Source organism: Catharus ustulatus, chromosome 9 (genome assembly GCF_009819885.2).
Source record: "Catharus ustulatus isolate bCatUst1 chromosome 9, bCatUst1.pri.v2, whole genome shotgun sequence".
In the NCBI taxonomy this organism is placed as follows: Eukaryota; Metazoa; Chordata; class Aves; order Passeriformes; family Turdidae; genus Catharus; species Catharus ustulatus.
In genome coordinates, this window is record NC_046229.1 from 25897585 (window position 1) to 25925423 (window position 27839).

At 46.2% G+C, this 27839-nt stretch overlaps 1 protein-coding gene and 1 long non-coding RNA gene across 3 annotated transcripts in view; both read left to right on the forward strand.

Moving 5' to 3' along the window:
- Positions 1-21954, forward strand: part of C9H1orf21 (chromosome 9 C1orf21 homolog) — a 102530-nt gene extending 80576 nt beyond the window's left edge. For both annotated transcript variants that reach the window (XM_033067909.1, XM_033067910.1), the window contains exons 4-6: positions 10899-10975; positions 14362-14422; positions 21190-21954. In XM_033067909.1, coding sequence (XP_032923800.1) covers positions 10899-10975; positions 14362-14422; positions 21190-21228 — 177 coding nt within the window. In that variant the 3' untranslated portion in view covers positions 21229-21954. The remainder of the gene's footprint in view (positions 1-10898; positions 10976-14361; positions 14423-21189) is intronic.
- Positions 21955-24522: 2568 nt separating this feature from the next.
- Positions 24523-25971, forward strand: LOC117000421. The gene is made up of 3 exons (XR_004418761.1): positions 24523-24753; positions 25516-25611; positions 25768-25971. It is a non-coding gene; the product is annotated as an uncharacterized LOC117000421 (long non-coding RNA).
- The last annotated feature ends 1868 nt before the right edge of the window (positions 25972-27839 follow it).

Below are 27839 nucleotides of genomic sequence, written 5' to 3' on the forward strand. Positions count from 1 at the left end.
TCCTCATTTTAAGTGCTATGCCTGTGACCACGCATTGGAGTGCACTTCTGACTCAGGCAGAGCACTTTGTGTTTGGGACATGCTGGTCCATCATTTTTCAACATTCCTGTGGTGGGACAACCCTGTTAAATTTTAGAGGTGCTTATCTTTTCACTCACCTCACTTGAAAAGAAGATCAAGCTTGTGTTAAAACTTGGTATTTGCAAATGGCTGGAAATAAACTACAGACTTAGAAGCCAGTTTTGATTAGATAGCAAAATTGAAATTATTTAAGAACACTTGTTTTGTGTGTTGTATGTGATTTTGGTTAATTTTAAAAAGAACTGATGGACTGTGAGTCACAGAACACGTGGATTTTTTGCTTCTTGATGTTTCTGGTAGCACCAAATGATTTTATTTAATATTTCAAGCACTGAGGCAGGAAGACAGACTATCCCCACCAATATTTTGGCTTGAGAGAGATCTTGAGCACTGTACCACAAATGTTTTGTAGCCTTTAGAGAAGGGTAGCTTAGCTAATTTCTCCTTCAACATTCTTTTACCTCATGTTTTTTTGAGTAGAAGTGTATAATTTACAGGTGTACCCCATATCTGTTATAGGTTAACCTTGCTTGTTTGAGGTAATGAATTAAAAACAGAAATTAAAAAAAATATATGGCAATGCACGTGATCCCTCCTGACTTCAGAGGGGCTTTAAATACTGCGGCTGAAATTGGAAATGTGCTCGGTAGGAAAGATGTGGGCAGATGGGGAAGAGCCAGAGGGTAGTGACAAGAATAGGACACAGCAAACGTAAGCTGTAATGGAAGATGGAAGGAATCGATTTGTTTAGCCTAAAAATACAGAAGGAAACGAGTCATCCAGTATAGGAAAGGTTGCTTTAAAAGGCACGACAATCGTCTTTTCTCCATGACTGCTGAGAGAGGCAGGAAGGCATCAGGCAAGGATTAAAGCTGGTAGTAGGATAAACGTTTGAACTTTCAGGGAAGTGGTGAAATGAAAGACAGACTGTTGGGAAAACCTGTGGGATAGGAGTTTGGAGAACAGGTTAGACAGAAATCTGTTGAAGTGGTTTGGGTACATGCCCTGGGGTGGTGCAGTTGGGTGGTATTTTGAAATATCTTTCTTTTGTGATGGTTGATACCAGGTGAAGATCTGAGGAGACTGATCTTGTAGGGTTTCACTAAGCTATTTCATGTTCTGATCAAGGAGACATTGAAATGTTGTGGGTGAAGGATGGATCCATCCCTGCTTGCCTGATCTTGCACACTGTGGTATCTCCTTTTCCATGGCTCCCAAGGGAGCTGATGCTGCATCCCAGCCCTGGATGGGCTCTGCTGGGACTGATGCACACAACCACCGCAGGCTGGCTCCGACCTTTTCCTGGAGGAAAGATTTGCTGCCTTCTGGAAAAGGAGAGCAGAGCTCATTTTGAGTCTTTTCCATGTCCTCTCCCACCTACTGGGAGTGGTTTTGGGAAGAGGGAATGCCGAAGATGAGAGGATGGAAAAGCAGAGTGGATACTTAAGGCTATAACAGACATACAGTCATTTTGGGACCCTGAAATACTGATCATCTTAGGTTGGTGGAATCACAGAATTGTTAAGGTTGGAAAAGACCTTTAAGATCATTGAATCTAAATGGTGATGTCCTAAATGTTGGACTTCAGTTCCAGGCCTGTAATTTAATTTCAGGCCAGTTCTTCTCCCAGCATTTGTTTGGGTATTTTCTAATCTGCACCACCCTGAGCATCAGAGCTGTATTTCTATATCCTCATTGGAATATGTTGGTGCCTCATTTTGCCAGCACTTAGGAGTTACATTTATTTATCTGCTCTTCTTCCAAGGAAACTTAGAGGAGATAAACACTTAAAACCCAGCCTCCATTACTGATTTAAATGGCTTATAAAATTTTTAAACCACTTATGATTGTCTTTCATGATGTATACAGTAGTATCTCTTCTCAATATTACTCTCAGTAAATGTGTTCAGAGAATCCAGGGAAAATCCCTGCTTATACAGCTGAGGATTGGAAACACAGTAAGTGAGCAGGCCACTATAGTCTGTGAAAAAAGAATCATTCTTTCTGCTGTTCCAAAGTAACTGCTAACTAAAACAAGGAGAAGATGGTACAAAATACACAGATCAGATGTAAGACTTCTCCCACAGTCCTAATATTTCTTGTGTGTGTCATAGTACATATGTGATAGTTAATAATATTCCAACTATTATGTTCTTTAAAATGCACGTTTTACCCAGGCATGCTGGAATTGGCATGTAGCAAGAGCTATTACTTCATTCTCTCAGGTCTTAAATCTTATGCCTGGTGCAAATTTGAGAATTAATGCAAATAAAACAGACGTTGAGAGAAACAAAATACAGACATTGAGAATATGTTCCAGCAATGGCATTTACATAATTGCAATTATTGAAAATCTCAAAATTAGAGCCTTGGACAGTGCTGGGAGAATGAGAGCTTATTGTAGGGAATTCTTGCTGCTTTGGAACACTTCCTGAAATGAGTGTATTTGTATTGCTGAGTAACACCACTCTTGGTTTTCTGTTATCTCACTTCTCAGGGTTACCTCATTCATAATTTCGTGCTACCATTTCACTCTGCTTATATATAGCTTAACAGTATTTTTCCATTTGCACCACATCTTTAATCAGGTCAGGTTTTTCTCTTAATTGTAAGCAACAAACCCAGAAGGTCTTTGTCTTTCATTGTTGTTCCTTGTTCCATCCTTTGTAAATCCCAAGTTAGAGCAAGAGGGGAAGAAGTATCTTCATAGAATCAGAGTGGTTTGAGTTGAAGGAACCTTTAAGCTCATCTTAATCCCACCCCCTACCATGGGCAGGGACACCAGACCAGGTTGCTCCAAGTCCCATCCAACCTGGTCTTGGACACTGCCAGGGATCCAGGGGCAGCCACAGCTTCTCTGGGCACCCTGTGCTAGGGACTCATCACCTTCACAGGGAAGGAATCCTTCCCAGTATCCCATCTGACCCTGCCCTCTGGCAGTGGGAAGCCATTCCCCTTGTCCTGGCACTCCATCCCTTGGAAACAGTCTCTCTCCATGTTTCCTGTCAGCTCCTTCAGGCACTGGAAGCCACCCTTAGGTCACCCTGAAGCTCCTCTTCTCCAGGCTGAGCAATCCCAAGTCTCTCAGCCTTTCCTCATGGCCAAGCTGCTCCATCTCACATGTATCCTGCTGAATTCCCATGATTAATGGGACACTGTCATTATCCTGACATCTGGGAGGATGTCAGTGCACTTTTTGGAACTGCTTGGATGTAATAAGAAAAACGTAATAAATACAGCCTGCCCAAACCTGCAGTGGACAGATCAAAGCCAGTGCCCAGCACAGCTCCAGACTCTGCAGGAGGAAGCACCATCACCATGGTGGTGTTTGCACATGGAGAGGACCAGCTATTTTTGACACCTCCTCAAAGTGGCTGTTTGGTGATCCCCATCATTTCCATCAGCCCATCCTACAGTGTAACCCCAAAGGTTGTATTAAGGCAGTGAGGGAGGATCTGTGTCGGTTTTGGTTGGTCTTGACAGCACAGGAGACTGATTTTACAAAGGGTTAAAGTCAAGCATGTTCCAAAAACAGGCTGAAAAAGACCAGTTTGGGCTCTAGAAAAGCAGCTTAAGAAATTGCTATAGCTGCTGCAAATGTAGACCCAGCTATTTAAACAGGGCACACCTCCTCCTCTAGCTGTGCTCTCTCATACATGTTTGGAGGGCTAAAACTCTTCAGAGCCATCCCAGTAAAAAGTTTGGCAAAATGGTGGTGGCTGTAACCCTCCTGCCATTCCAGCAGGGTGCCTTCATGGAGCAGGAATGCTGTGACACCCTGCCTCCCTGTCACACCATCTGTCCCTGGCTGTAAATGTTTCACAGGCTTTACCCAGCCCTGTTGTTTCATGCTCATTGTGAACTCTGTGTTACTGCACTTGGTGGAAAACTGCCTTCAGGAGACACATTGAGGAACTGGGAGCATGAGTAATATCTACATTTACTATAAATAAGTGTGGTTTTGTAAATGCTGGTTGAGTGAGAGAGACAGAATAGTTGATGACACAGGCTTAATAAGCAGAAAAATAATTTTTGAGCCAGGTTTTGTTATCTAGGGTGGCTCTAGGATCCGGAAAAGCAGCATACCTGCAGAAGTGCAATGTTGCCAAATGCTTTTTGTTGCCAAATGCTCTCTGAAATTTCCTCAAGAGTCAGCCTAGTCTTCCACGTCATCAGTAATGGAGTTTTTTCCTTTTTTCTACCTATTTTTTACTTGCTAGGTAAAAGCTTCAACCAGTCTGGTGTACCACTGAAGATTGGGTGTATTAATGGGAGCTAGAGAGCAGCTGGCTTTTGTGCCTGTAGCATTTTATCTCTGGTGTTTTGGATATCTTTTGATGCAACTGTTCTTCATGCTCTAAGGCACTTTGCCACCTGGATTTCTGGGGCATACAGCTGTGAGGGACAGTTTTCAGCCTCCTGCCAAGTTGTTAGTAGAGGGGTTGTTCCTATCTTCATTTCGCAAATCCCTTCCTGCAGGCAGTCCTGCAGACATGTCCCTTCCTCTGCTTCCTGCCTGTGTTCTCTGGGTTTATTGCATGGATGGGCAGGGCTCCCACTGCAGGAGCAAGCTAATTTCACATGTGACCTGAAGCTTCATGCACCTTTGGAGACAAGTGTTCTGGCTTTATTTATCTCTGCTGTGCTCATGTTCTTACCCTGGCTGACCTTTCAGAGTGCTGCAGAGGCTGAAGGAACCAGAAAACCCTGATTGTCAGGGCAGCATAATCCTCATATTTCACAACAGAGGCACTTCACCAATGATTGCACCTCTTGTTTTCTGCAGGGGACACCTTCAGGTTTAGCAATCTGTCTGCAGAAAGGAACTTTGAGATAGAAATCCAGATTTTGTTTTTCTGAACCTTAGTGTCCCAAGCTATAAGGAACCACAAGGATTTGCACACATGTGGGTTGATGAAAGCTCAGAGCTCTGAAAGGGAGCAGGATGGCAAGGTGCAGAGAAGAGGATTTATTGGTAGTACTTGTTTATCATTTATGTGCCTTATTTGTAATTTCATCTATTTACTGACTGATTTCCTGTTGTCAGGCCAGCCTGCTCCCATGTCTACTTTTCACATAAAACCCTGATGTTTGGCTACTCAACAGAATTACTTGGAATTACTGTAACTGATTAGTCCAGACTTTTTAACACTGACTGGGAGAAAAGATGATGAGGATGTTTAGAAAGTTGTAGCCATTAGACATAGTAAATATGTGCTCTGTGAAAAGCCTTCAGTGGTGGGAATTGCTCTCCTTTTTTTTATCCCTGCTCTTCAGTGATGTCCTCCATCAAAGCTCAGAGGCCACTGACTTGGGCTGAGGGTGAACTATATTTGGGTACTGCAGGAGAAGTCCTGCACCTCACTCCAGAGGGAGCTTTTTCCTTTTTCTTCCTTTATGTTTTCTTCTTTTTCTTTTATTTCCTGACTTCATACTTTCAGCTGGATTTTTCTGATTTTTGAGCTCTTGCTGCTTGAGTTAAATGTAAAGGGCATGGTAGATATTCTTCTGAAAATAATCCCTTCATAGTTGTTAACATCTCAAAAGCATTTAAAAAGAGTTATAAATATGTTACTGCACCACTGTATGTCCCCCTATGTGCCCCTGTGACTTAAATAAACACTGAAAGCAGCATTCCTTAACTTCTCAGCAAGGGAGGCCTTTTGGTGGGCTGCAGTAAGCTGCTCAGGATTTACACATTTCTCCTTTTTTGCCTGTTTTTATCCCATTTTGAGTAATTTTGGGGGTTGGTTTGCTCTTCCATATTGCATTCCAGGAGCTGGAGTGGCTACAGCAGAAATTCCCTGGGAAGGAGGAGCCCCATTAAGTGGCTGGTTTCAGGATGAGGTCTGCCCTCTGGAACATGGTTTGGATCCCTGATGAAAGCCCAGGATTTTTCCCTGCCAAGCCTGGGTTGCACTCCCTGCGTCAGTGCAGACTCAGTGCGTGATGCTGGCTGGGTTTGCAGAATCAGGGTTTTTTTCTGAAATGAGTGCCAGGCACTGGGTCTGCTGCTGCCTTCCCTGCATGCCTGAATGGCCTCAGTCTTTCCCATTGCTGCTTGGGGATAAAACTCAACAAGGTACTCAAAAGTGTTTTTTTTCAGGGTCTGATTATACTTTATCATGGAACTAAAGGCTGGATGAGGTTGGAGAGACCTCTGGATGTCACCTCTGGATGTCACCACTGGATGTCACCTGCTCCAGCCCCATGACTCAAGCAGGGCTATCTGGAACCTCCTGCCCAGAGTCAAATCCAGACACCTTTTAGACATCTCCAAGGATGGAGATACTGGCAGGAGTGGGGCGTCATGGGCAACTCCTTCGTGCTGGGCTGAGGAGATACTGACCTGACACAGCAAGAATATTTATCAAAACATTCTGTTTAAGGCAAGGTTTTATTATGAAATGTACCCTTGAGCTTCACCCAAATGCACAAATAACAGCCATGTTTTCAGGTCCTGCCTGTGAGGATCAAGGTGCTCCAGGCAGCAGGACAGGGGACTGTGGTGACAATGTTTTTCTTAGGTGTCTTCTCACCACAAGAAGCCATTCCTGGTTAAATTCACTGCTGAGCTCTAGTGCCTGGTGTGTACTGTGGGGGTGATATGCATCTGGAGCACTCCTGGGGTGGTTCTGGGGGTGTCCAGTGCAGGACCAGGATTGGTCCTTGTGGGTTCATTCCAAGTCAGGGTGTTCAGTGATCCTGTGAGGCACTGCTTGGTGTGTGCACACCGGGCTCCTCCCCAGCGCGGCTTCCAGAGCTCATGGTCAGATGGGTCCATGGTTTTCATAATTCCTTACTCCCTGTGTCGCTACTGAGAGGAGGAGAACAGACTCCTGTGTCAGCACCATCCAGTGCAGGCAATCCACACCATGCCAGCCTTCTGGCATGGATGCCTGTACACATTCTGGCAGGGGTAGTGTGATTCCTCTGATGAATTTGCATCCAAGAATAATCTCCTTTGAGTAGTCTCTGAGATTTTGCCATATTTGATTTACTTCTTCGTTATAAAGTTGCCCTAAATAACATTTTCAGGTGGTTTTGCTTCCAGGTAGAGAGAGAAAAAAAAAGAGAGGCTCTCTTCCTGCCAAAGGATAGCAGGAAAATGAGCCCTTATGTACATGTAAAGCAAGGAAATTTGAGTAAAATCTCCTAGGTCAGTGCTTGTCCCTTGTTCATCCTGATGGATCCAGACAGCCCATGTGAGATATTACTACCTGAGGCTGGTGCTTGTGATGAGTGAGGTTAAAAATGAGTGAGGTTATGGGCTGGCATATTGAAATTTCACATCTCATCATTCAGTCTATTTCTATCTGATGCATTTGGTTCCTCATTTTCAAGTACAAATATTTTAAAGAATATTTTATGGTATAAAAAGAAAACAAATACTTCATTTTTCCTCTAAGTGACTTTCATAATGATTTGCTTGGGTCTGGAAAGCAGTTTAAAGGTGCTGTTGTCTCCTTTGAAAAGTGACATCTTGATATAAATCAGGAATATTATTTTATAAGGACTTTTAGCAGTTTACCTGAGTCAATCTGTGGCAGCCTTATGAAGAAAAGCAAAATACTTCAAATGAAGTTCCCATGTCTCTAGAAATGGGTTCATCAGAGGGGAGACATCAAGGGAAATGTTGACAGATATTTAATTATAATGGCAGTAGTGGCTGTTGCTGTGTTAATAGCATCTGGCAGCAGAGTCACTGCCATCTGTTAGTGCCCTGAAATCCTGGAGATAGTGCATCCTTTATGGAGGAATTAACAATAATTAACAAATCTATCACATGAAATCACCTTGATTGGATGACAGCCTTACCTTGATAATGATTAATTGCAAAATAATGTGGAATAAAATGTCCACTATTCTCCTTTTTATTTTCTACTGCTGCCTACAAGTGCAGCATCCTGGGGGATTTCCTTTCAAGCCTGTGGTGTCAGGCAGTATTTACTGCATTTATTGTACATAATCCTTATAAGCAGAGCTAGATTAAAACCAAACTTCTGCATATTCATTTCAATTTGCAACAGATTAGGTCTCTAAAACCAGTTGTGGTTCTGTTGGTGCATGGTAACTTAATGTTAAATAAGGGAGAAAATGAGGTTGGACTGCAAGAAGTGACACTTCAGCCAAAGTCAAGTCAGTCTGGAAGAACAATCTGACTGCATTAAAGCATTTCAAGCTGGTTTTGTTAGCCTAGTATTAGAAGCCAAGCCATTAATTTCTGATGAGTCAGTTTGTCTTCAATGTGATGAGGAAAATATATTCTATTTGTTTACATTTGGAAGAATTATTTTTGAATATCTATTTTTGTCCAAGCCGATATTTCAATCAGTGCAATGAATTATCATTGCCATAAATAAGAGTTATAAACAAAGCAATGAGCCAATTTGAGACCTGGTTGGGTTTTATTTTCTCTTAACTCTTCCTTTTCTGTCTGTTCCTGCTGAGCAACAGATGGAGAAGGTGACATACTCTTTGCTTAAATAGGAGAATTGTAATAGATAATTGAGGTGTGGTAATTATCAGGAGCAATAGGAGGGAAGGAGTAAAAACTGGAATCTCAGAGTCAACTACACAGCAATTTTATTTCTCTTTTCCCACGTGTGTCAGTTAATATTCTGAATATTGCTCAGGAATCCACAGTGAGAAGGCAACTTGTGTATTTCTATTTGTTCCTAAGTTACTTTAGGCTGGGATTTGGCTGATTCCATCTCCTGATAGAGCTGCACTGACACCAAACCACAAGGAGAGCTGTGGAGAGCTGAGTTTGTTCTGCCTTGATTTATCAAAGCTCCCAGCACAGGAGCTGTAGATCAGAGTCTTCCTTTCCCCTTGCCATCCCATGGAGTGGATGTGAGGATAAAGCTCACCTGGTGCAGGAGGCTGGGCTTTAGCTGATTTATGGCTTTGTTGTCCTCTCCCTGAGAGCCATCCCTCTCTTTTTGTTTTGCTTTGCCAGCGCTGTGAGTCAGCCATGAGCTCATGGGTTGTGTGTCTGTGTACACATGTGTCCGTCACACACAACATGTCACACCCTCCTGGCACTGTTAGGATTAGAAGATGCTTTGAAAAAAGTGATTTTGCCTTTTGTTCTGCTGCTCTGGTGTGGTACCATGGGATCCTGAGCAGGCAGTGGCTGCTGGGGTGTAGCAAACACAGCCTTGTTAAGGCTTGGGAGGAGGGCTTGTTTCTCTCTCTCTGCTATTTTCATGCAAGGCACTGCTCCCTGGTTAGGAGGATTAGAAGATATGTATTAAACAGTGTTAAATATGCTGAGGCAGTTGACGTTTACTGCCCTTGTAGAATTATTCATTAAAATATTAACTGCTAGACAGCTTCCTTTTTTTTTTTTAGTTCAGTGATTTAGTAGCCCTTTCCAAAATCTTGGTGTGATTCAGACATTTAAAGACTAAGTAAGGCTAAATAAAACCTCCAGAATTACCCACAAAAACACTGATTCTTGCGTTTATGTTTCTTAAATTGCCATGGGTGTGACGTGCCTGAGAAATACAGAGGGGTTTGTGGAGTGGATGAGCTCTAAGGTTTGACTCAGACCTCTCCCAGCTGCACCAGCAGCTTTCCCTAACACATGGCACTGGGAAGATCTGGAAGGGGCTGTATCCCTCTGAAGGATTTTGGGGACAATAGATGTGTGTGTGCACTAAGTTTTGGGTTACAGAGCATGATGAGATGGTCTTACCAAGCAGTGCTGGCTCTCAACTCTCTCTTTTCCCTCCCAGGCCTTTTAAAAGATGTTTTTAATGATTCTGGTCCTCTGCAAAGGACAGGGTTGTGTTCTTGTCTGTAAACACAGTCTGGTTTGACTTGGAAGGAGCCTTAAAGCCCATCCAGTGCCCCCCTGCCATGGGCAGGGACACTTCCCACTAGCCCAGGTTGCTCCAAGCCCTGTCCAGCCTGGCCTTGGACACTGCCAGGGATCCAGGGGCAGCCACAGCTCCTCTGGGCACCCTGTGCCAGGACCTAACCACCCTCACAAGGAAAAATTCCTTCCCAGTATCCCATCTAACCCTGCCCTCTGGCAGGGGGAAGCCATGCCCTGTGTCCTGTCCCTCCATCCCTTGTCCCAAGTCCCTCTCCAGCTCTCCTGGAGCCCCTTTAGGCACTGCAAGGGACTCTCAGATCTTTCCAGAGCCTTCTCTTCTCCAGGTGAGCACCCCCAGCTCTGCCAGCCTGGCTCCAACCCTTGGAGCATCTCTGTGGCCTTCTCTAGACTCTCCAGCAGCCCCCATCCTTATTTTTGGGGTCTCCAGAGCTGGTTTGCTTCCTTGGGCCCCCTGTGCCCAGTGTTGTGGCTGAGCAGTCACGTCTGCATTGCTGCTCTTCACTGGCACATTTGGCTCCTCCTGCAGACAGGTCCTTGGTGCTGATGTTTCCCCACTCTGTTCTGAGCTAGCCTGAGAGTGCTGGGTGACTCTGGGACTGCCTCCCAGTGCTATGCCTTGCTCTGGTGAAGGTGGAGGCTGCTCTTGTTCTTGATTTGTATGATATGAGCACCCCTCATTTTCCATGGACCGCTGGAGAATTACCAGCCAGCATGGATTTGATCCCTGGATTTCATCCAGTGACCCAGAGGCAATTCTGCATGCCACCCAGCCCAGGGCGTTTAAAAATCGCCCACCTGGGGTCATTTCATCTCTTGTGTTACCTTTAATTTCATTTTTGCTGAGCTTTTCTCATTCAGTTGTGCAGGCAGAAAGAGCCTGGACCCAGCCGAGTGTGACACCCTGATGACAAATGCCTGTCACCCTTTGTGTGCTTAATGAATACTGATGTGTGCTTTTTGTGTGTTTCAGGAAAAAAGTGCCAGTTCAAACACAAGACTCAAATCTAACAAAGAGATCCCAGGATTAGTACATCAACCCAGAGCAAAGTAAGTTCAATTTCTGTTGTTCAAGTCATAATACAAATAAACACAAGCAGTGTCTGTGTAGCAAAGACCAAATAATGACTCCAGCAGCCCAGCCCTAAAGTCATGCTGAGCTAGGTACTAGAGGTAAGATCACCTGTGTCCCAAGGCTGGGAAGGATCCTCTCCTTTGCACAGCAAACATGCAGGACTTGAAGAAGGGTGAGATGCATGTTGTGTCTAACAGAAGATACTGTGCCATTTCTCAGCTTTCTGTACAACTTACACAGAACAAACTTCTCTATAACCACCAGTGTTCCTAAATACAGCTGGGTCAGTCCCAGGGAGGTTTTTGCTAGCTCCTGGTTTAGGTTAGCAGCTGCTCTGCCTGGGTCTGGGAATGGTCAGGTTGTTAAAATAAAGGTTGTGTAGCTGTGAGTTCTTCCCTGTTAGGTTGGCAGTTCTCTGCCCGTGCTCTGCCTGGGGTCAGTCAGTGTTACATGAAATATTTACCTCTTGTGGCAGAGCTGGTTATTGATAGTAGTAACTCACTTCTTTTCTAACTCAGTGTTACATTTTAATCACTAATTGTCTGAGAAATAACAGGTTACACAGAGCCACATATGGGGTTCGTGAAGAACAAGTGATAAAGGTTTGGGATTTGGGTTTTGAGCACCAGTGAAAATGCTGGTCCTTGTGCTCTGCCCTCAGGGCACTTACTGACTTAAACTTGCTGCCTGTCAAGTGCCTTGAACATGATTTCAAATCTGAAAACCTTAGTTATTTCCTAATCAGCTGACAGTGCAATTCAGGCTCTTTTCAAAGGGAAAAGCTGAGTGCTTTGGATGTAATTGCAAAGAAATTAATGGTAGGGAGGTGGAGGTAGAAGCACTCTTCAGCAAAGCTGTACTTTGTTGTTGTGGCTCAGGCCTTCCCAGCAGGGTCAGAGATGTGTTTAAGATGCTCTAACATGAGGCTGATTACTCTGGGATAAAAAAGGGCTGTTCTTCTTTTGGTACACCCACAGCAGAGGAATTGCATGGATCCAGGGCTTCCATTCCTTCATAAAACTCTAATTTGAAAAGTCCCTGCAGAAATCAGAACTGACCAAAAAGCCTGTTTTTTACATTGCATTGGCAGAGATAAATAGTTCTGTTACAGACATGCAAAAATAAGGAAGCTTCCCAGAGAGGTGCAGAGTGTAACATCAGGTTGTTGGGTAGATTCTCCAGTGTTTGCCCAAGGCTCTGCTCTTTGCCCAGCCTACCACTGCATTTCTGCTTGAGGTGGCTACATGTGTTTGAGTTGCTAATTGCCAAGTCAGCAAACAGCTGTTATAATGTACAGTATTTTATTTTTTTTATAACATTTGTCATCCAAAACCAATGACAATTCTGACTGCAGAGTGGGGTGGCATTGGGTGGAAAAGCTGGAAGAGCAGAAATTAATAGATAGATCAGTAGATGCATCTTAAAGTACTGTTCTGTCCAATGGATATTACTTCTGAATGGAACATGGACTAAGTACCAAATTATAAATTCTTCTGCAATATTTTGATGTCAGCTGAAAAGTAAGATTGTGAGGGCTCTTCCCCCTGCAGGAGGATTTAGATTTTTCCATCCAGAGCCCTGGACTCTAAAACCAGGGGATGTAGGGAGCCAGCAGTGGCTTTATGGGAGTCTTTGGCTGAGGGAGAAGGGTTGGTCCTTCCTCTTACACCCAGTCCTGGTACCGGCCACACCTTTGGGGCTTCCCCCTGCACATGAAAAATCAGCTAACCCAACCTCCCTGCCATGGATGAGGATGCCTGCCACTAGACCAGATCTGTAGGATCATCCTGTGGGAATTTTCAGGAATATGACTACACAATACTCCTTTTTTCCCTTTGCCTTCTTTTATTTTCTTATGAATTATGGTTGGGGTGAGTCACTACAGTATTATCTCATTTTATTGGAAACTGGATTTATGATGTTGTAAAGGCAAGACTATTTTTCAAGCACTTGCCTACTCAGAAGGGGCTGCACTGCCCTAAAATCCCTCTCCAAGGCACCTGAATGTGCAGGTGGTGGGGTCAGCTGTCCCAAAAAAGCATTTCTTCCCCATCTGAGGTGGAGGTGGGAACCTGAGGAGCAGGCAGACAGCTGGGGACAAGAACTCCCTCAGCCACTGAAAGGTGAATTGTTCCTGCTCCTGAATTGCCAGCTTTAGGTTTTAATGCCATTTCTGAGCCCTCCTCTTGTGGACTGAGCTTCATTTATGTCCCACATAAGCAGATCTTTGTATACATTCAGCCCATAGCAGGGAGGGCTCAATGCTGAGCTTTGTGGGGAGTGCAGCCCTTGTTGGGCTCTCAGGGAGAGCATTAACTCATTACAGCTGAAAGGATCACACTGAGGAAGAGGGGATGGGTGGGAACTCAGCAATCTGAGCCAGCTTTCTGTGCTGGGGAAAATCTCCAAGAGCCCTGTGTCCTTCTGACTGGTTGGCATCACTGTTGCCACTGGCTGCAGTCCCCATCCTCCCTTTTTTGCATCTTTTTGTGTTGCACATGAAGTCCCTGGCACATTTCCCACCTGCTCCTCCGTGCTGCGGCTCCAGAGGATGCTCCAGCCTCACCTTGCAGGAGGGAGACTCTCACCATCCCTTAACATAAATAAACACCCCAAACACCACCTGCCATCCATCCTCACCCTTGTCTCCTTACCCTTTCTGGGTTTTTAGCTTGCAGGTTCCCCTGGGGAAGGACCTGTGGTCTTGTGTGACCATCAGCATTTTGTAGACAGTGATAAAAGAGCATTTTCCAGCCCTCTTTACTAATGCAAAATCATATCACTGAGCCCCTTGGTGCTGAAGAATTAGTTGAAGTGAAGGGTCTGGAGCCCCAGGAGCAGCTGAGGGAGCTGGAAAGGGGCTCAGCCTGGAGAAAAGGAGGCTCAGGGGGACCTTGTGGCTCTGCACTCCCTGGCAGAAGGCTGTAGCAGTTGTCAGTCTCTTCTCCCCCATAACAAGTGGCAGGACAAGAGGACACAGTCTTGAACCTCATGTTGTGGTGGTGAGGTTGGCAGTCCTGGAAAACCTCCTGCCCTGACAGAGAGGGGCTCAGGGGGAGAGGTGCTAGGCTATTAACTTCCTGCAGTCAGCCTGGAAAAGGGAAGAGTCTCCTCTGGATGCACGTGGATCCCAGTTACCACCCAGAGTGTTGCACATGTACACAGAGCTAAGTGCAGTCATTTTCTGTGGTTAAACAAAAAATAGGGGAAAAAAGATTAAAAATCGCCATTGTAGATGAAAGCGTAAAGTGATTTAATTTCACAGTGGTGGGAGCTGACAGCTGGGCCCCTCAACAACCCTGGGCTGTTTTATAATGGAAAAAAATCCTGTTGGTACTGATGCTGTTCCTTTGCCTTCCAGCATGCACATCTCCGAAAGCCAACAAGAATTCTTCAGAATGCTTGATGAAAAAATTGAAAAGGTAAGGCACAGTAATGCAAACATGCAGCCTCCCTCAGGGGTGGACAGGGGAGTACAGTGACCTGCCTGCTGCAGCTCTCTGTGTTCTCCATGATTTGCAGGGGTCTGGCCCAAGGTTTCCCTTCCAGCTCCTTGGTTAGATAGTTCAAGTGCAAAGACCAGGAAGGTAAAGAGTTCACAGGGGGCACTGAGAGAATCCTTGGTTTTGTGGGAATGTCACCAGTCTGGGATTATTGGCAGGCTAACTCAGATGTTCAGGGTATACATGCTGGATAAAGGTGAAGAGCAAAGGGGGATTTTACCCCACTGCTGATTGGATCTTTCATCTCATCTCCGTGGGAGACAGCTGGAATCTTAATGCTGGTAGTAGCTGGGATACCCCAGGAATTTCTTGTTGAATCTCCTCAAATCAGTCCTGGCTCCAAGGGATGGTGTGGCTGTAAATGTGGATAACCCTGCCCCAGGGCTGTGCCAGTGAAATAATGGTGCTGGAGATGTTTTGAAGGAGAGGATGAGTAATTCTTTGCATATCTCAGCTGTCCTGAGAGCAGCTTTTGTGTGTTTCAGAAACATTTTAAATGACACCCTTGTTTCTTTGTGAGACAGCAGTGAAGGAGCTGGAGCACAGCTCATACTGGGAGTGGCTGAAGGAGATGGGGGGACTGATGTTCACACCCCAGTTTTCTCTTTACAGTGCCTATGTTGGAGTTGTGCATCTTGTTTAATACTTTATATTAAATATTTGCTTCCTCAGTATCAGTACACCAGTTTGTACTCCCAGTTTCAGATTGGACATAAGGAAGCATTTCTTTATGGAAAGGGAAGTCAGATGCTGGAACAGGCTTCCCAGAGCCTGGTGGATGCCCCAGGCCTGTCAGTGTTCAGGAGACATTGGACAATGCCCTTAACAGCACACTGTAATTTCTGGTCAGCCCTGAAGTGCTCAGGCAGTTGATGACTGTAGGTCCCCTCCAACTGAAATACTTCTAGCCTGTCTAGTCTGGTCTGTTGTTCTGTTCTTTTCTGTTCTGTTTTATTCTATTAAGTTGTCATGTTGGATTGCAGAGTAGAAGGGAAATTGTTACTTGCATGGCTCTGAGCTTCTGCTGGTTTTGCCAGCACTCCTGGTCCTAGGAGTTAGGGCTACAGTGGGTGTATATCATATTTATCCCAAGCAACACATTTGTTACTTTCCTCTTAAAAAATAAAAATTATGAAAACAAAAGAAGACATAAAGGGGAAGAATAAAAGTGAGGACTTCATAGATTCCTGAGAAGAATGTTTCTGTACCCAGAATTTCACAGGGGTAAGATTTTATGTAACCTAACGCATTTAAAAGTACAATTTCTACATATCCATAATATAAATTTATCTCCTTTGAACAAATGCATTCACCCTGTGAATATTCAGATGCTTTTCCTGGACATCATCACCTTCCATAATGTTGAGCTCAGAATCTCCAGTGAAATGGATTTTCCAAAGATGCATCTTATCTGCAGACCAGACAATGCCATCAGGCTGTATCTAATTATGAATTTTGGTTAATTTTTGTTCTGTGGCAGGGCACTAACAGCCTCATTCCCCAGCTGCCATGCTGAGGTGCACCTGACCCCATCTCCAGATCCACTTTGAGATGTTCCCAGATGATCTCCAGGGGTAATTTATCCTGGGATAATTTATCTTTGGGATCAGGAGATTGTCTGTTCAGACGAAATCCACAGTTTATCTGTCAAAGAGACTGAGTTGCTGACAGCTGATGGGATTGGCAGGAGTTAACATGCAGCTGAGTGTGGGATTTGTGTTCCCTGGGGACCTCCTGTGCCTGAGGAAGTAGTCCTCATAAGAGAAGTTTTAGGGTTTTTAATTCATCTTTGCTCGCAACACATTTCTTCTCTAGGTGTTGTCACAAATGCCAGAAAGATTGGAAAATAATAAGGGGTTTTGTCTGATCTGTAAATAGCATTTTCAGTCCCTTCTCCAGGGAGATGGAGGACAGCAGTCAAACATTTAGAATTGTATCAGTGAGCAGCTCAGCAGTGGCAGCTGAAGAAGTCTGTGGACGTGTGGGGGGTGTTGCCTGTGGCTGCTGAGGTCCCAAAGCTCAGCTGTGGTGTTCCCATGGCTACCCTGGCTGTTGGATTTGTGATGGAGATGCTGCTCTGTGGGCTGGGCTGCAAAACTCCAGTCAGGAGCAAACCACCCTCAGCTGCACTGAGATCCCAAGGGGTGCTGGTCACCAGATCCAAGTGACTGACAGCAGCCTGACGTGTGAGCATTGGGCAGGAACATTCCATGGCTGCTTGGAGCTGGCACAGTCCCTTGGACAGGGAGGGCAGCTGAAATAAAACTCCTGCAGCCAGAGTGTGAAATGGAGAGAACACGGGCTGGTGTTTTGTCAGCTGCCAACAGGAAGTGTTTGTGAGTTCTGGAGTTGAAAAAAAGCCTTATTGAAACAGTCTGGAGAGTTTCTCTGGAAGTCCTGCCCCCAGAAGCACATTCCTGGCTGCCCCTACAGAGCTCCACTGCCTCCTGCAGATGTCACCCAGAGGTAAAGAACAGAAAGTCATGAACATGGAGCTTCTGTCTACCAAAATTGAGTGTCAAAACACTGTGAGTCCTTCAGAGGGGGACATTAGCTCTGTCTCTGAGTGAGTCTGTCCCTGCTCCAGGAGCTGGAGCTGAGCTGGCAGATACAGAGCTGCCTGTGATGGTGGGGATGCCATTCAGAGGGTCTGCTGGAAGGAAGAAATACTGAATGAGGGCTGGGGCAGGACTGACTGAGAATGCGAGAGCCTCAAATGTAGATATTGGTACTGCTGGAGTCAACCCAGTCCTTTCAGGAACACCAGGATTTGGGGTAAAAATGCTCCCAAGACCCAGAGTTACAGGTTAGGTGGGAGGCTGGGAGCAGCTGGAGAGAGCTGAGCAGTTGACAGCACAAGAAGCTGTGTTACTGTACTGCTGTAGCTGCAGTTAGAATATCCTGAGCTGGCAGAGACCCACAAGGACCATGGAGCACAACTCACAGGACAGCCCCAACCATGTGCCTTAAAGTGTTGTCAAACAATTTCTGACCTGTGGCAGACCATGGAGAGGAGAGCACAGGGGAACACCAAGGACCTGTGTGCAGCACAAGGCCCTGAGTGGTGGCAGAGCAGGCTCAGAAATGTTCCCAACATCTGCCAGCAGCTGCAGTGAGTCCTCTTGGGGCTTCCCACTCACTGAGGTTATTGTGAGCCACAGGCTTTGCTTTGGGAGGCAAAAAGCACGTGTGTTCCAGAGTTCAGGGGCAAATGGAACAGAGACAGGCACTGGGAAGGAGGCTGCTGTCAGCCTTATCATCATTTATTGAAAATTACCCTGAAATCACTGAAATATATTCCAGTGGAGGATGAGCAACAGGTAATAGCAGCAATTAAGCTCGAGGAGAGCATTCTCTGGAGTAAATTAGAAAGATGTGGGTCAGGAGTACAAGTGATTTGCTTGACCTGAGAGATGAAGGCAGAAACACACAGAAATAAGGCTTTGGAAACCAGAGAAGGGAGCAGACAGTGACTGCAAAGTCCTCCTAAAGCAATCTCTGCTGCTTCTGCATAAATCTGAGATCTGCTGTGCCCAGCAGAGGAGGAATGGGCTCCACTGGTGCAGCCAGGACTGGGACAATCACTGCACTCCTGAGGTGGGATAAATCTGGTTTTGAACTATCAGCTCTGATTAAGAAGATAGAAACATGTCCTGGTATCAGGCCATTTGTGTTGGTATTCAGGCAAGTAAATTAATGACCTGAGTTCTCTCTAATCTGAGAGATCAAGGACTAGTTTAGTCAGATGTGGCATGTGGACTCAAAAAGATTTGCTGTGAAAGAATTAACGGAACAATTAACCTGTCTCTCCTGAAGTTTAGTTGTTTTCTTCTTTTACATCTCAGATTTATTTGAGCCCTGATTCCAAAGGGCTGCATGGAAATTTCATGTTACCCCCTGAAAAGAAGTGGCAGCACAGGAAGGACATGGACCTATTGCTGGAGGGGGACTTGGGACAAGGGCCTGGAGTGCCCTTTGACAAGGGGAATGGCTTCCCACTGCCACAGGGCAGGTTGGATGAGATACTGGGGAAAAATTCTGCCCTATGAGGGTGGTGAGGCCTGGCACAGGTTGCCCAGAGAAGCTGTGGCTGTCCCTGAATCCCTGCAAGTGTCCAAGGCCAGGTTGGATGGGGCTTGGAGCAACCTGGGATAGTGGAAGGTATCCCTGCCTGTGGCAGGGGGTGAGACTGGGATGAGCTTTAAGGTGCCTTCCTGCCCAAACCCTTCTGGGATTCCATGAATTGCACAGAGCAGAGCAGAGTTGATCCTGGGCACAGCCCTGTGAGCTCAAGTTCATTGCCTTGAAGGGGCCCTGTCCCACCAGGGATTGCATGAAATAAATAGAAATAAAAATTAAAAGCTGTAACTGTGAAGAATTTACCTATTTAGTGTTTGTTAGCGAAAACATCTTGATGATGGCTGTCCTGGAAAATGGTTGAAAAAACAACTGCTGTCTGTGAATCCTGCAGTGCAATGATCTGGAGGAATTATGTCCTTGAAATGTGTTACTGGAGGCTGTGGCATGTGTAGGTAACTGTCTGCCTGTAGGAAAAAGGCTGAGGGGTAATGGAACAATTGGGGATTTTAACCCCACAAGAGAAGCACCTCTGACTTTGTGGTTCAAAAGGGACCATGGCAGAACCATCCTGGGCAGCTGTACCAGAGGAAAACCATCACTGGTCCCATCATCATAAGCTGCCTCCTAAATGGCTGCAGTGGTTTGTAAAGAATATTCACGATGCAAACACGGACAAAAACGAGACTGAGGAACGTGCAGATATATTGCTGTGAGCTCTGAGGGTACCCCGAGGCTGGGACATGGTGCTGCTGTCCCCAAGGGGGTGTCACCACCGGGATTTCTGCTCCACTCCTGGTGGGAGGGTACCCAGGGAAGGAAGGGAAGGATGCCCGCAGCTCCCGGCATCCCTGGTTAGTCAGGCTGGCCATGGAATGGACACAAAGCAGCTCCTTGTGGATGGAGGGAGAGCCCTTGGGAACGGGCTGCCAAGCCAGCCTGTGCAGGGCACAGTGATTAGGCTGGAACTCATTAGCAGAGTGGATTGCTCTTAATGACTCCATTGATTTTTCCCTAACAAAACGAGAAACGGACAGAAATTAGCACAGTACACAATGATTTAGTGCCGCCTCCCGGCATTTTCTTCCCGTCCTTTCTGAGAGCGCTGTAAACAAAACCAACCCGATGAAAAGGGTTCCCAGCCCCTCAAAGGGGCCACTGTCCCCAAAGGAGAAAGGGCTGCTTGCTGCAGCTCCTGCCCCTCTCCCTCCTCTGCCTCCTCTGCCTCTCTTGTCTCCTTTTCCTCCCCTCCCACCTCTCCCTCCCCTGCCTCTCCTCTCTCCTCTCCCTCCCCTACCTCCCTCCATCCTCATCCTCCTCTCCCTCCCCTGCCCTTCCCATTCCCCCAGCAAAGGGGCCATTGAGCCAGACAGTGTTGTTTATTGGCATCCCACCCACACAATGGGGGAAAGACCTTTTTCCTGCGATTTTTTCTTTCTCTCTTTTTTTTTTTTTTATTCTCTAAGAGGGTATCATGAGCTGTGATGGGCATCAGGAGGGGAGCACTTAGCAAGGGGAGAGATGGGGCATGAGTCCTGGTTTGGCTGCAGGCAGCAGGGAAAGAACATCAGGCTGCTTTTTAATTTACCTTAAATTTAATTATTCGTTTAGAGACACTCATGATGTTCTGTGAACATCTCCAAAAGAGTCCCACGTACAAAAGTCCCAGTCCCCACTGGCCCTGGGACTGCAGAGATGTTTTGGAGCCTTGGTTCCTGGTCTGCAGCCCAGCTGAGTGTCCCAAATAAACTGATCACTGTTAAGAAACATCTCTCCCCGTTTTTTGTTTTTTTTTTTCCTTTCTGGCTCTCCTTCTGCAGGTGCTCAGGTACCTCAGTGCCCCAGCACACAGGAACAATGGGAAATAGAGATCTTGGATCCTTGTTTGATGCAAGATACTCTGGGTGGCTTGTACGGAACAGCTCAGCTCCAGCTGGATTTGTGCAGGGAAGCAGGGACAGTGGCTCCAGCAGGTCCTTGCTTGCTGCTCTGCAAGAACTGGGTAGGGAGGGACAGGATGTGCCTTCTCCAGACCATCCCAGGGGAGTACCCAGAGAAATGCTGCTCCACACCTGTTTGGGATGGGATAGAAGGCATAGCATGACTGGTCTGATAAGAAATCCATGTTTTGTGAAGCTTAGGCTTAGTATAATAAGCATAATTTCAATATGAATGGTATCTTTTGCTCTGGGGTTAAACTTTTGCTGGGGTTATCAGATGAGGGGTTCTTGTTCACAGCAGCTGCCCTGTGTTGCTCACAGGATTATATGCTTTGTTGCTTTTGCCTCAGAGATTATCCTTTCACAGCAAATCTCAGGGCTGTGTCCATCAAGGTGGATCTTTACATAAAGCAGGTTTGTAAATCAGTTTGTTGGAGCCCACCCCTCCCCCTGCAATTCAGTATATGGGGGATGATGTTTATGAGATTAATAGTGACAGAAATGGAAGTGTCTCCTGTCCTGGTTTCCCACAAATTCCCTGTGTCTAAGCTTTGTACCCAGCTCTGAACTTCAACCCCTGAAGCTCAGAGAGCTGCTGTCAGTGAGTGTTGCCTGCATTGATTCCTGTGTGTTGTCTCTGTACCAACTGCCTGGCCTTTGTCCCTGCAGGGTCGTGACTACTGTTCAGAGGAGGAGGATGTCACATAGTGCCAGCTCTGCCAGGAGCACCTCCAGTGTAAATAGATCCAACCCAGCCTTCTGGATACAACCTTTGGGACGTTTGCTCCAGTGAACAGCACTCCCTAACAGAAGAAGACCATTTCCACATTATATGCTCCATTCAGTTACAGTGTTTCCTAATGAACACGTGAGGAATATTGCTAAGAACTCCTAAGGAACTGTTTTTGTTGCTGCTAGTTAAAACTCGTTGCAACTTCTCACTTTTTTCTGTGTCCAGATACGCAGCAAATCCTTAAAAGTTAATCCAAAAGACCTTGTTGATTTTATTGAGGCTTCTGGCCTATTTTCTATCAGATGAGGTAGTGTTATACCAAACTTCCATAAGTGAACATCCAAGCATCTAAGAAACACCCCTGAGCTGTGTGTCCATCCGTGCTGGGGCCAGAGTGCTTTTTAGTGCTGGTGATTCCAAGCTTTGGAGATGGGATGTTTTTGCTATGGCAGGCCTTGTTTCTCAGCTGAGAAGAAGCTGAGAAGCTGTTATCCTTTAAAAGCATGTTATCACTGAAATACTGGAAGTGATACAGGAGCAGGAACTTGTATTTTAAGAGGAAAAAAGTTTCATTTAAAAGGTATCTTAATCAAGGACTAAGCTTGCAGTATTGGCTTTGCTGAGCACGAATGGGAGTGTGATCACAATCATTTTGAATCTCTTTTTTTCTAAGAAAATAAACATTTTACTGTTTTTATGTATTCTTGTCTTTTACCATTCCTACAACACGATGTTTTAAGAGTCTGGGGACAAGGAAGACCAAACCTCTCCTCTGCCTTGAATGTGTCCTGTGGATCTGATCTCTTAAAGCAGCTCTGTGCCAACTGGGGGGATGTGTTGTGTGTCCTGTAGAGTTTATTTTTCCATATTAAATGGAGAGGATATTACCTTCTCAAAAGCAGATGTAATATTTTTAACAAATGCTGTCATGAGTTAAAAAAAAAAAAAAAGGAAAAAAATACAGCTTTTGTATTTATTATTTCAAAGAAGATTTGTGCTGATATTTCTCCCTTCTGAGGGCACTGCAGCCAGTGGGGAAGCTGTGTCAGGGGAGTTTGCTGCCGTTGTGGTGGTTTCATTGTGGGATGGGATGACCAGACTCAGGGTGCAGTAAAGTGGCTCTTAGGATGTGGCTGACACTTGAGTGGGGCACTCAGCCCAAATATTGGCATTTTTCACAGGGCTTTCTGAAAACCAGATCCCTCTAAAGGATCTAAGTCCCTCAAAGATCCCCTGTGACTTCTGCAACTTTTTAAAGTTATTGCTGAATTTCTTGCCTGAAGAGCTTTCCCTGGATGTTCACTCTGATGGGCTGGACAGCCCACATCAGAAGATTTCATTCCCCACCAGGACTGTGCTGTACCCTGCTGCCATTCCTTTGGCTTTTGGGCAGAGGATGAGCAGTGGGGCCAGACCTGGCAGTTCTGGTATTCCTGAAGGGATGGGTCTGAGCCCATCCAGCAGGAGCAGCTTTCCAAGCAGCAGCTGTGAGGCTGCAAATCAACTCCTTTTCTAGAGGCAGAAGCTATTTCTGAGCTCTGCAGGCTCCCCTGGGCCCATGGCACCTCAGTCTGAGCCCAGTGTTGCTGTATTCCAGGGTTCAGACAACCTGAGAGCTTCAACAGCTTCCCATGTAAGAGCTCAGTGTCAGGGTCCTGAGTTTGGCTTATTCAGCTTGCTCCTATTAATGGTCAAAAACCACCAGCCAGCTCTGATGTCCCCAAATCCTTGCATGCGTTGGCCAGGCAGCCCCTCCCAAGTATCCTGACCACCCTGGAGACAAAGTTTCTCTGCCTCCCTCCCATCACATCCCTGCTCCTGGGACTGTGGCACCTCTCAGTGCCTTGGGTTTTGTGATGAATTCCTCAATGTGATGGCACTCTCCTCCTGGATACGATTTTTTCCATAATTTATGCCAGCTCTTGAGCAGGTGACTGCTTGGGAAAGTTAAGGGAGTGTGCATTTCAATTATTTAAAACACTTTAATGAATAAAGAGTCCTGGGGCTTGCTCCCACAAACTCTTCTCTGCAAAGCAGTTTGGAAAGCTTTCACAGTAGTGGAGTGATGGGGTTGGGTCTGTTCTTTTGAAATGTTGCCTTGTCCAGGTGCTGAACATCTTGTGTGTAAATGTCCCCACACAAACACTGTGTTAAGACACACTGTGGTCTCTCTTTCAGCCACCTCTTAGTTTTAATAATTCTTTTATTTAATATTTTCCTTGCTGCTGCTTGCTGTGACTAGAGACCTGCACTTCAGTGGAGGTTTTGTGAGAGGGGAAAAGCAATTCCCATCTTACCTGTGCTCCTATCCCAACCAGCAGCAGGTGCTTTAGACTTGTGGGTGGATTCCAGCCTGCCTGCTGGACTGTAGATGGCAATGTGTGTGAAGGCTGGGTAGGTTGTGCTGTTGCTGGCTGGGAGGCACCAGGATGGGCAGGAGCTTTGGAACCTGCTGGAATTCTTCCACCTTGCAAAATCCTGGCAGATTTTGTTAGAAGTCTAAATATATGTGGCAGCTGAAGGTCTGTAATAATATAAGCAGATTACTCTGGCTGAAAATGCATCTCTCCTTGGAGCTCTGCATTGCTTTCCTCTGCTCAAATACATTCAGCAGCCTGGAAAGGAGGAGGCTGGGAAGAGAAGGAAAACTTGCTCCTGTCTGGATTCTGTAAATGGGATTTCAGGGTTCCTCTCAAAAGAAGTGCCAGGGAAGTGATTTGAGGCCCAAAACTTCTCTTTAGGAGGCTGATGAACTGTTCCCTGAGCTCCACATCATATTCTGGGATCTTGGAGAAAATTGTGGTGAAGGAGTTTTGCAATCAAACTTCTTTCCTTGGAGTGCTTTCTCCTTTGTCCAGAGCCCTTTGAGTGGTGCTGGTTTTCCTCCTTGGAACCTGCCTCAAGCACTGGGAGGGGAACAGGAGAGCTGCTGCCCACCCCAGGGCTGTGTTCTATCTTGTTTAATTTCTGGGAGTTCCACTTCACCTGTGCCCCCTCCCAGCCCCTTCCACCCCCCAAATAACACTAATTTCAGAGGTTTGACCCTTTTGAATTAGGTCTCCCTGCCAGGATCCAGCACAGAGATCACAGATCCCTGCCACAAGCCCTTTGGGCTGCACAGCTCCAGGCTGACTCACTGCACCTCTCCATGCCCTTGTACACAGCAGGAGCAGCAGTCCTTTGATTAGAGATGAAATCTTCATCCCCAGGAACAGCCTCATCCTGTCATCCCTGTGTGCATTCAGGTGGGCTCTGATCCAGGATGGTACCTGGTGCTGCCACAGGGGAGAGATCAGCAGCAGCCCAGGATTTTTTACAGTGTGCCTCTTCCGTGGTGTAAGAGCACCCAGGCTGATGTCTGGCCCCAGAGTACAACAGATAATCAAATCCTGATGAGACAAGAGAGAAGGGGTCCATGAAGCACTGAGGACATCGCTGTCATCACACAAGAATCTGCCTGGAGATGAAGATTCTGTTCTCAGCTATTTTGGTTTTAGCAGGTCTGTAAAACAGTCATTTCCTGTGCTTTTCATTTTGGAGTTAGCAGTGACTCAACTCCAGATCAGCCTGGCTGACACACCAGACCTTCAGGATAGGAGAGGCTGGCTGATGTGTGTCTGTCAAAGAGCAGATGTCATTTGGGCTTTGCACACAGAGGGTGGTTTCCAGTTCCACTGTGGTGGTGGGACACTGGCACAGGCTGCCCAGAGCAGCTGTGGTGTTTCTGATCCCTGGAAGTGTCCAAGGCCAGGCTGGACAGGGCTTGGAGCAGCCTGGGGCAGTGGGAAGTGTCCCTGCCCCTGGCAGGAGAGACCCTTGTTCCAGGTTGCCCATGGAACAAGATGATTTTTAAAGTCCCTTTCAGTCCAAACCCTTCTGGAATTCCATGACTGTAAAACCAGTGCCCTGACTCAGGTTCTTGTGGGGTGCTGGGGATTCATACACAGGTGAGGGGAGCAGCATCCCTGTGCTGAAGAAGCTTTCACCAGTCTGGGCCAGCCCCAGCCCATGGGGAAGGTAACAGCACTTGCACTCAGGAAAATCAAAAGCTTTGATCTCAGCCAAGGTCATTGTTTGGTAGAGGCAATTTTTAGGGTGTTCACTGAGAAAGCACAGATTTATGGCACTTCTGCCAATGTGGCTTTATGGAAGATACTTTTGGGAGAACTGAACACTGCAAGACCCTGCTTTGGGTCCTGGTACTCCTGGGCAACTCTCCTTTTTCAGGCTGAAATCTCTCTCTGTTTAATTTAATTCTGTAGGTGCTTGGGGAAGAGGAGACAAGAAATGCAAGGATGGTTTTGGAAGGGCACCTTATTTGCTTTGTTGTTGGGGAGATCAGACATCCAAAAAGATGGGTAAGCACTGAGTGAAATTGCTGTTACTGATACTGTGCTGTTGTGGCAAAGGGAAAGAAGCTCCAGCCCAGGGTAGTTCCAGATGGGAAAGTTGTTAGAACTCAAAGATGTTCATGTCTTTGCTTTGTAAAAAAATCATATTTTCTTTCAATTTAGCTACACACATCTACCCTTGACACCCAGGGAAATGCTCACTTTGGGTTTGAAGATGGGAGAGTCACCAGCATCATCCTCAGGATCATCATCAACACATGTGGGACTTTGAGCCTCCTTCATAAAAGCCAGCTCCAACACCAACCTCATGGACACCCCTGGCAGCAAATGGAGAAGCCTGTGATTCCTCCCTCTTGAAATGACTCCCTTTCTCCACCCTGCTGCTCTGCCTGGAACAATCATCCTTCATCCCTGCAGAATGGCTCCTGCTGGAGCCTTTGAGGTGGAGTTCAACGAAAAAATTATATATTTAATTCCTTTAATATATATGTGTTATTAAATTACATTTTGAGACAAGAAGTTCTCAAGAGCAGTTGCTGCAAGAAGCTAGAAAGCTCTGTGTGGGAACAGAGCATATTCCTGGGGTTTTGGCATTCTGCTTTTGTGTCTATTAATAATCCCCCGGAGTGAGTCATATGGAGCTGCATTTATTCACTGACTCGGAGAGAGCTGCTACCCAAAATAGCAGCTCTGTAATTTTTTATGATGCTGTAATGCCAGTGCAGTGAAGATTGACATCATTTGAGGGAGATGCTCCAGCCTGGCAGTCAGAGAACCCGTGTCCAGCCCCACGTGCCCCGTTACATAAAAGCACTGGAGAGCCAGCACGGGGTGAAGCCTTTTCTTGTCCTCACCTGAGCAGCTTTTGCCTGGATTTTTCTCCCTTTAGGCCTTTCTAAGCCTCCTTTGCTCATTCTCTTCAATCAAGAGGAGCACTAGGCCAGAGGATGATGAGGGGAGCCTCGAGCACATCTCAAACCATCTGCCTGGCAGGAGGTCCATAGGGAAATCCTGAAATGCATCAAGTTCAGCACCAGCAGCTCATCCCTTTTCTCACGCACACTGCTGTTCTTGTGTCCCTTCCTGAACCCTGAGCATCCCCTGGGCCAAGGCCTGGGCCCAAAATCCACTGGCTCCTCCCCAGCCTGGTGTTCCTGACTGATGGCACTCCAGGCTAAGGACAGAGAAATGCTGGGGTAGGGTTTGGCTTGGGTTTTTTAAGGATGAATCTGGTTTTCTGGATTGCTTCTCTTTCTCTGCCCTGCACTGCTGCCATCTGGCAGCCAGTGGGGCATCTGAGACATGCCAGGGTGGCCCCACTGCCCCCCAAAACCACCAGTGAGTACCACACAGGCTTTTTGGCACAATTTTGGCTAAGGGGCCCCAGCCCCTCACTCTGCACTCTCCACCAAAGCATTAGGAAAGATGAATTTGCTAGTGCTGTGCATTCATAGTCTGGGTGAACTTTCACAGGTCAACAGTGTTTTATAGGCGCCATTCCAGCTGGAAACGTTTATTAACATTACCTTTTCATGGAGCACTTTGGGAGAAAATGGAACTCCTGTCACAGCAACTTTGAGCTGCTGTGACTGATGGGATGAGCAGCAGCTGAATTTCGGTCAGAGCAGCTCCAGTCCTTTGGGTGAAGGGTGTCACAGCTTTGGGTGACCTGCATGGAAAATGGAAATGTGACAATTGAGCAACAGGCCCTCAATAATAGAACCACTGGCATAAATTAATAAATATAATTTTAATAGGAGGGTGAAGACTTGGTGCCTTCCTTGTCCTCCAGGCATCCATCCATGCAAGGAGCAGCCTGGGGGAGTCAGGAACCAGTTCAGTCCCCGAAATAAACACCTCAACAGTCCTGATTTCTTATAAAAGGGAGTGGCACAGCCCACCCCAGCTGTCAATACTGTCTCATTTTTGCCTTTGAAGCAATCACATCCCTCTGCCTGCACCTCTGACAACTCCTGAACTGGGTGTACAACATTTCCAGAGTGTCCCTTGTTCCTCGAAGGAGGCAGAAAGGCCTTTGCTCCAAAACACTCCAGCCCCTAAATCCTGATGTTCCCAGAACATAGGAAACAGTAGGTTGAAGGAATTTAGCATTTCCCTAGAAAGGTTGGAACTGGTTTCTACTTCATCTCAAACACTGCTCAGCACTTGAACAAGGATTTGAAGTCAGGGCTCCTGCATCCTAATCCTCACTTTCTTAATCCTAATTTTCAGAG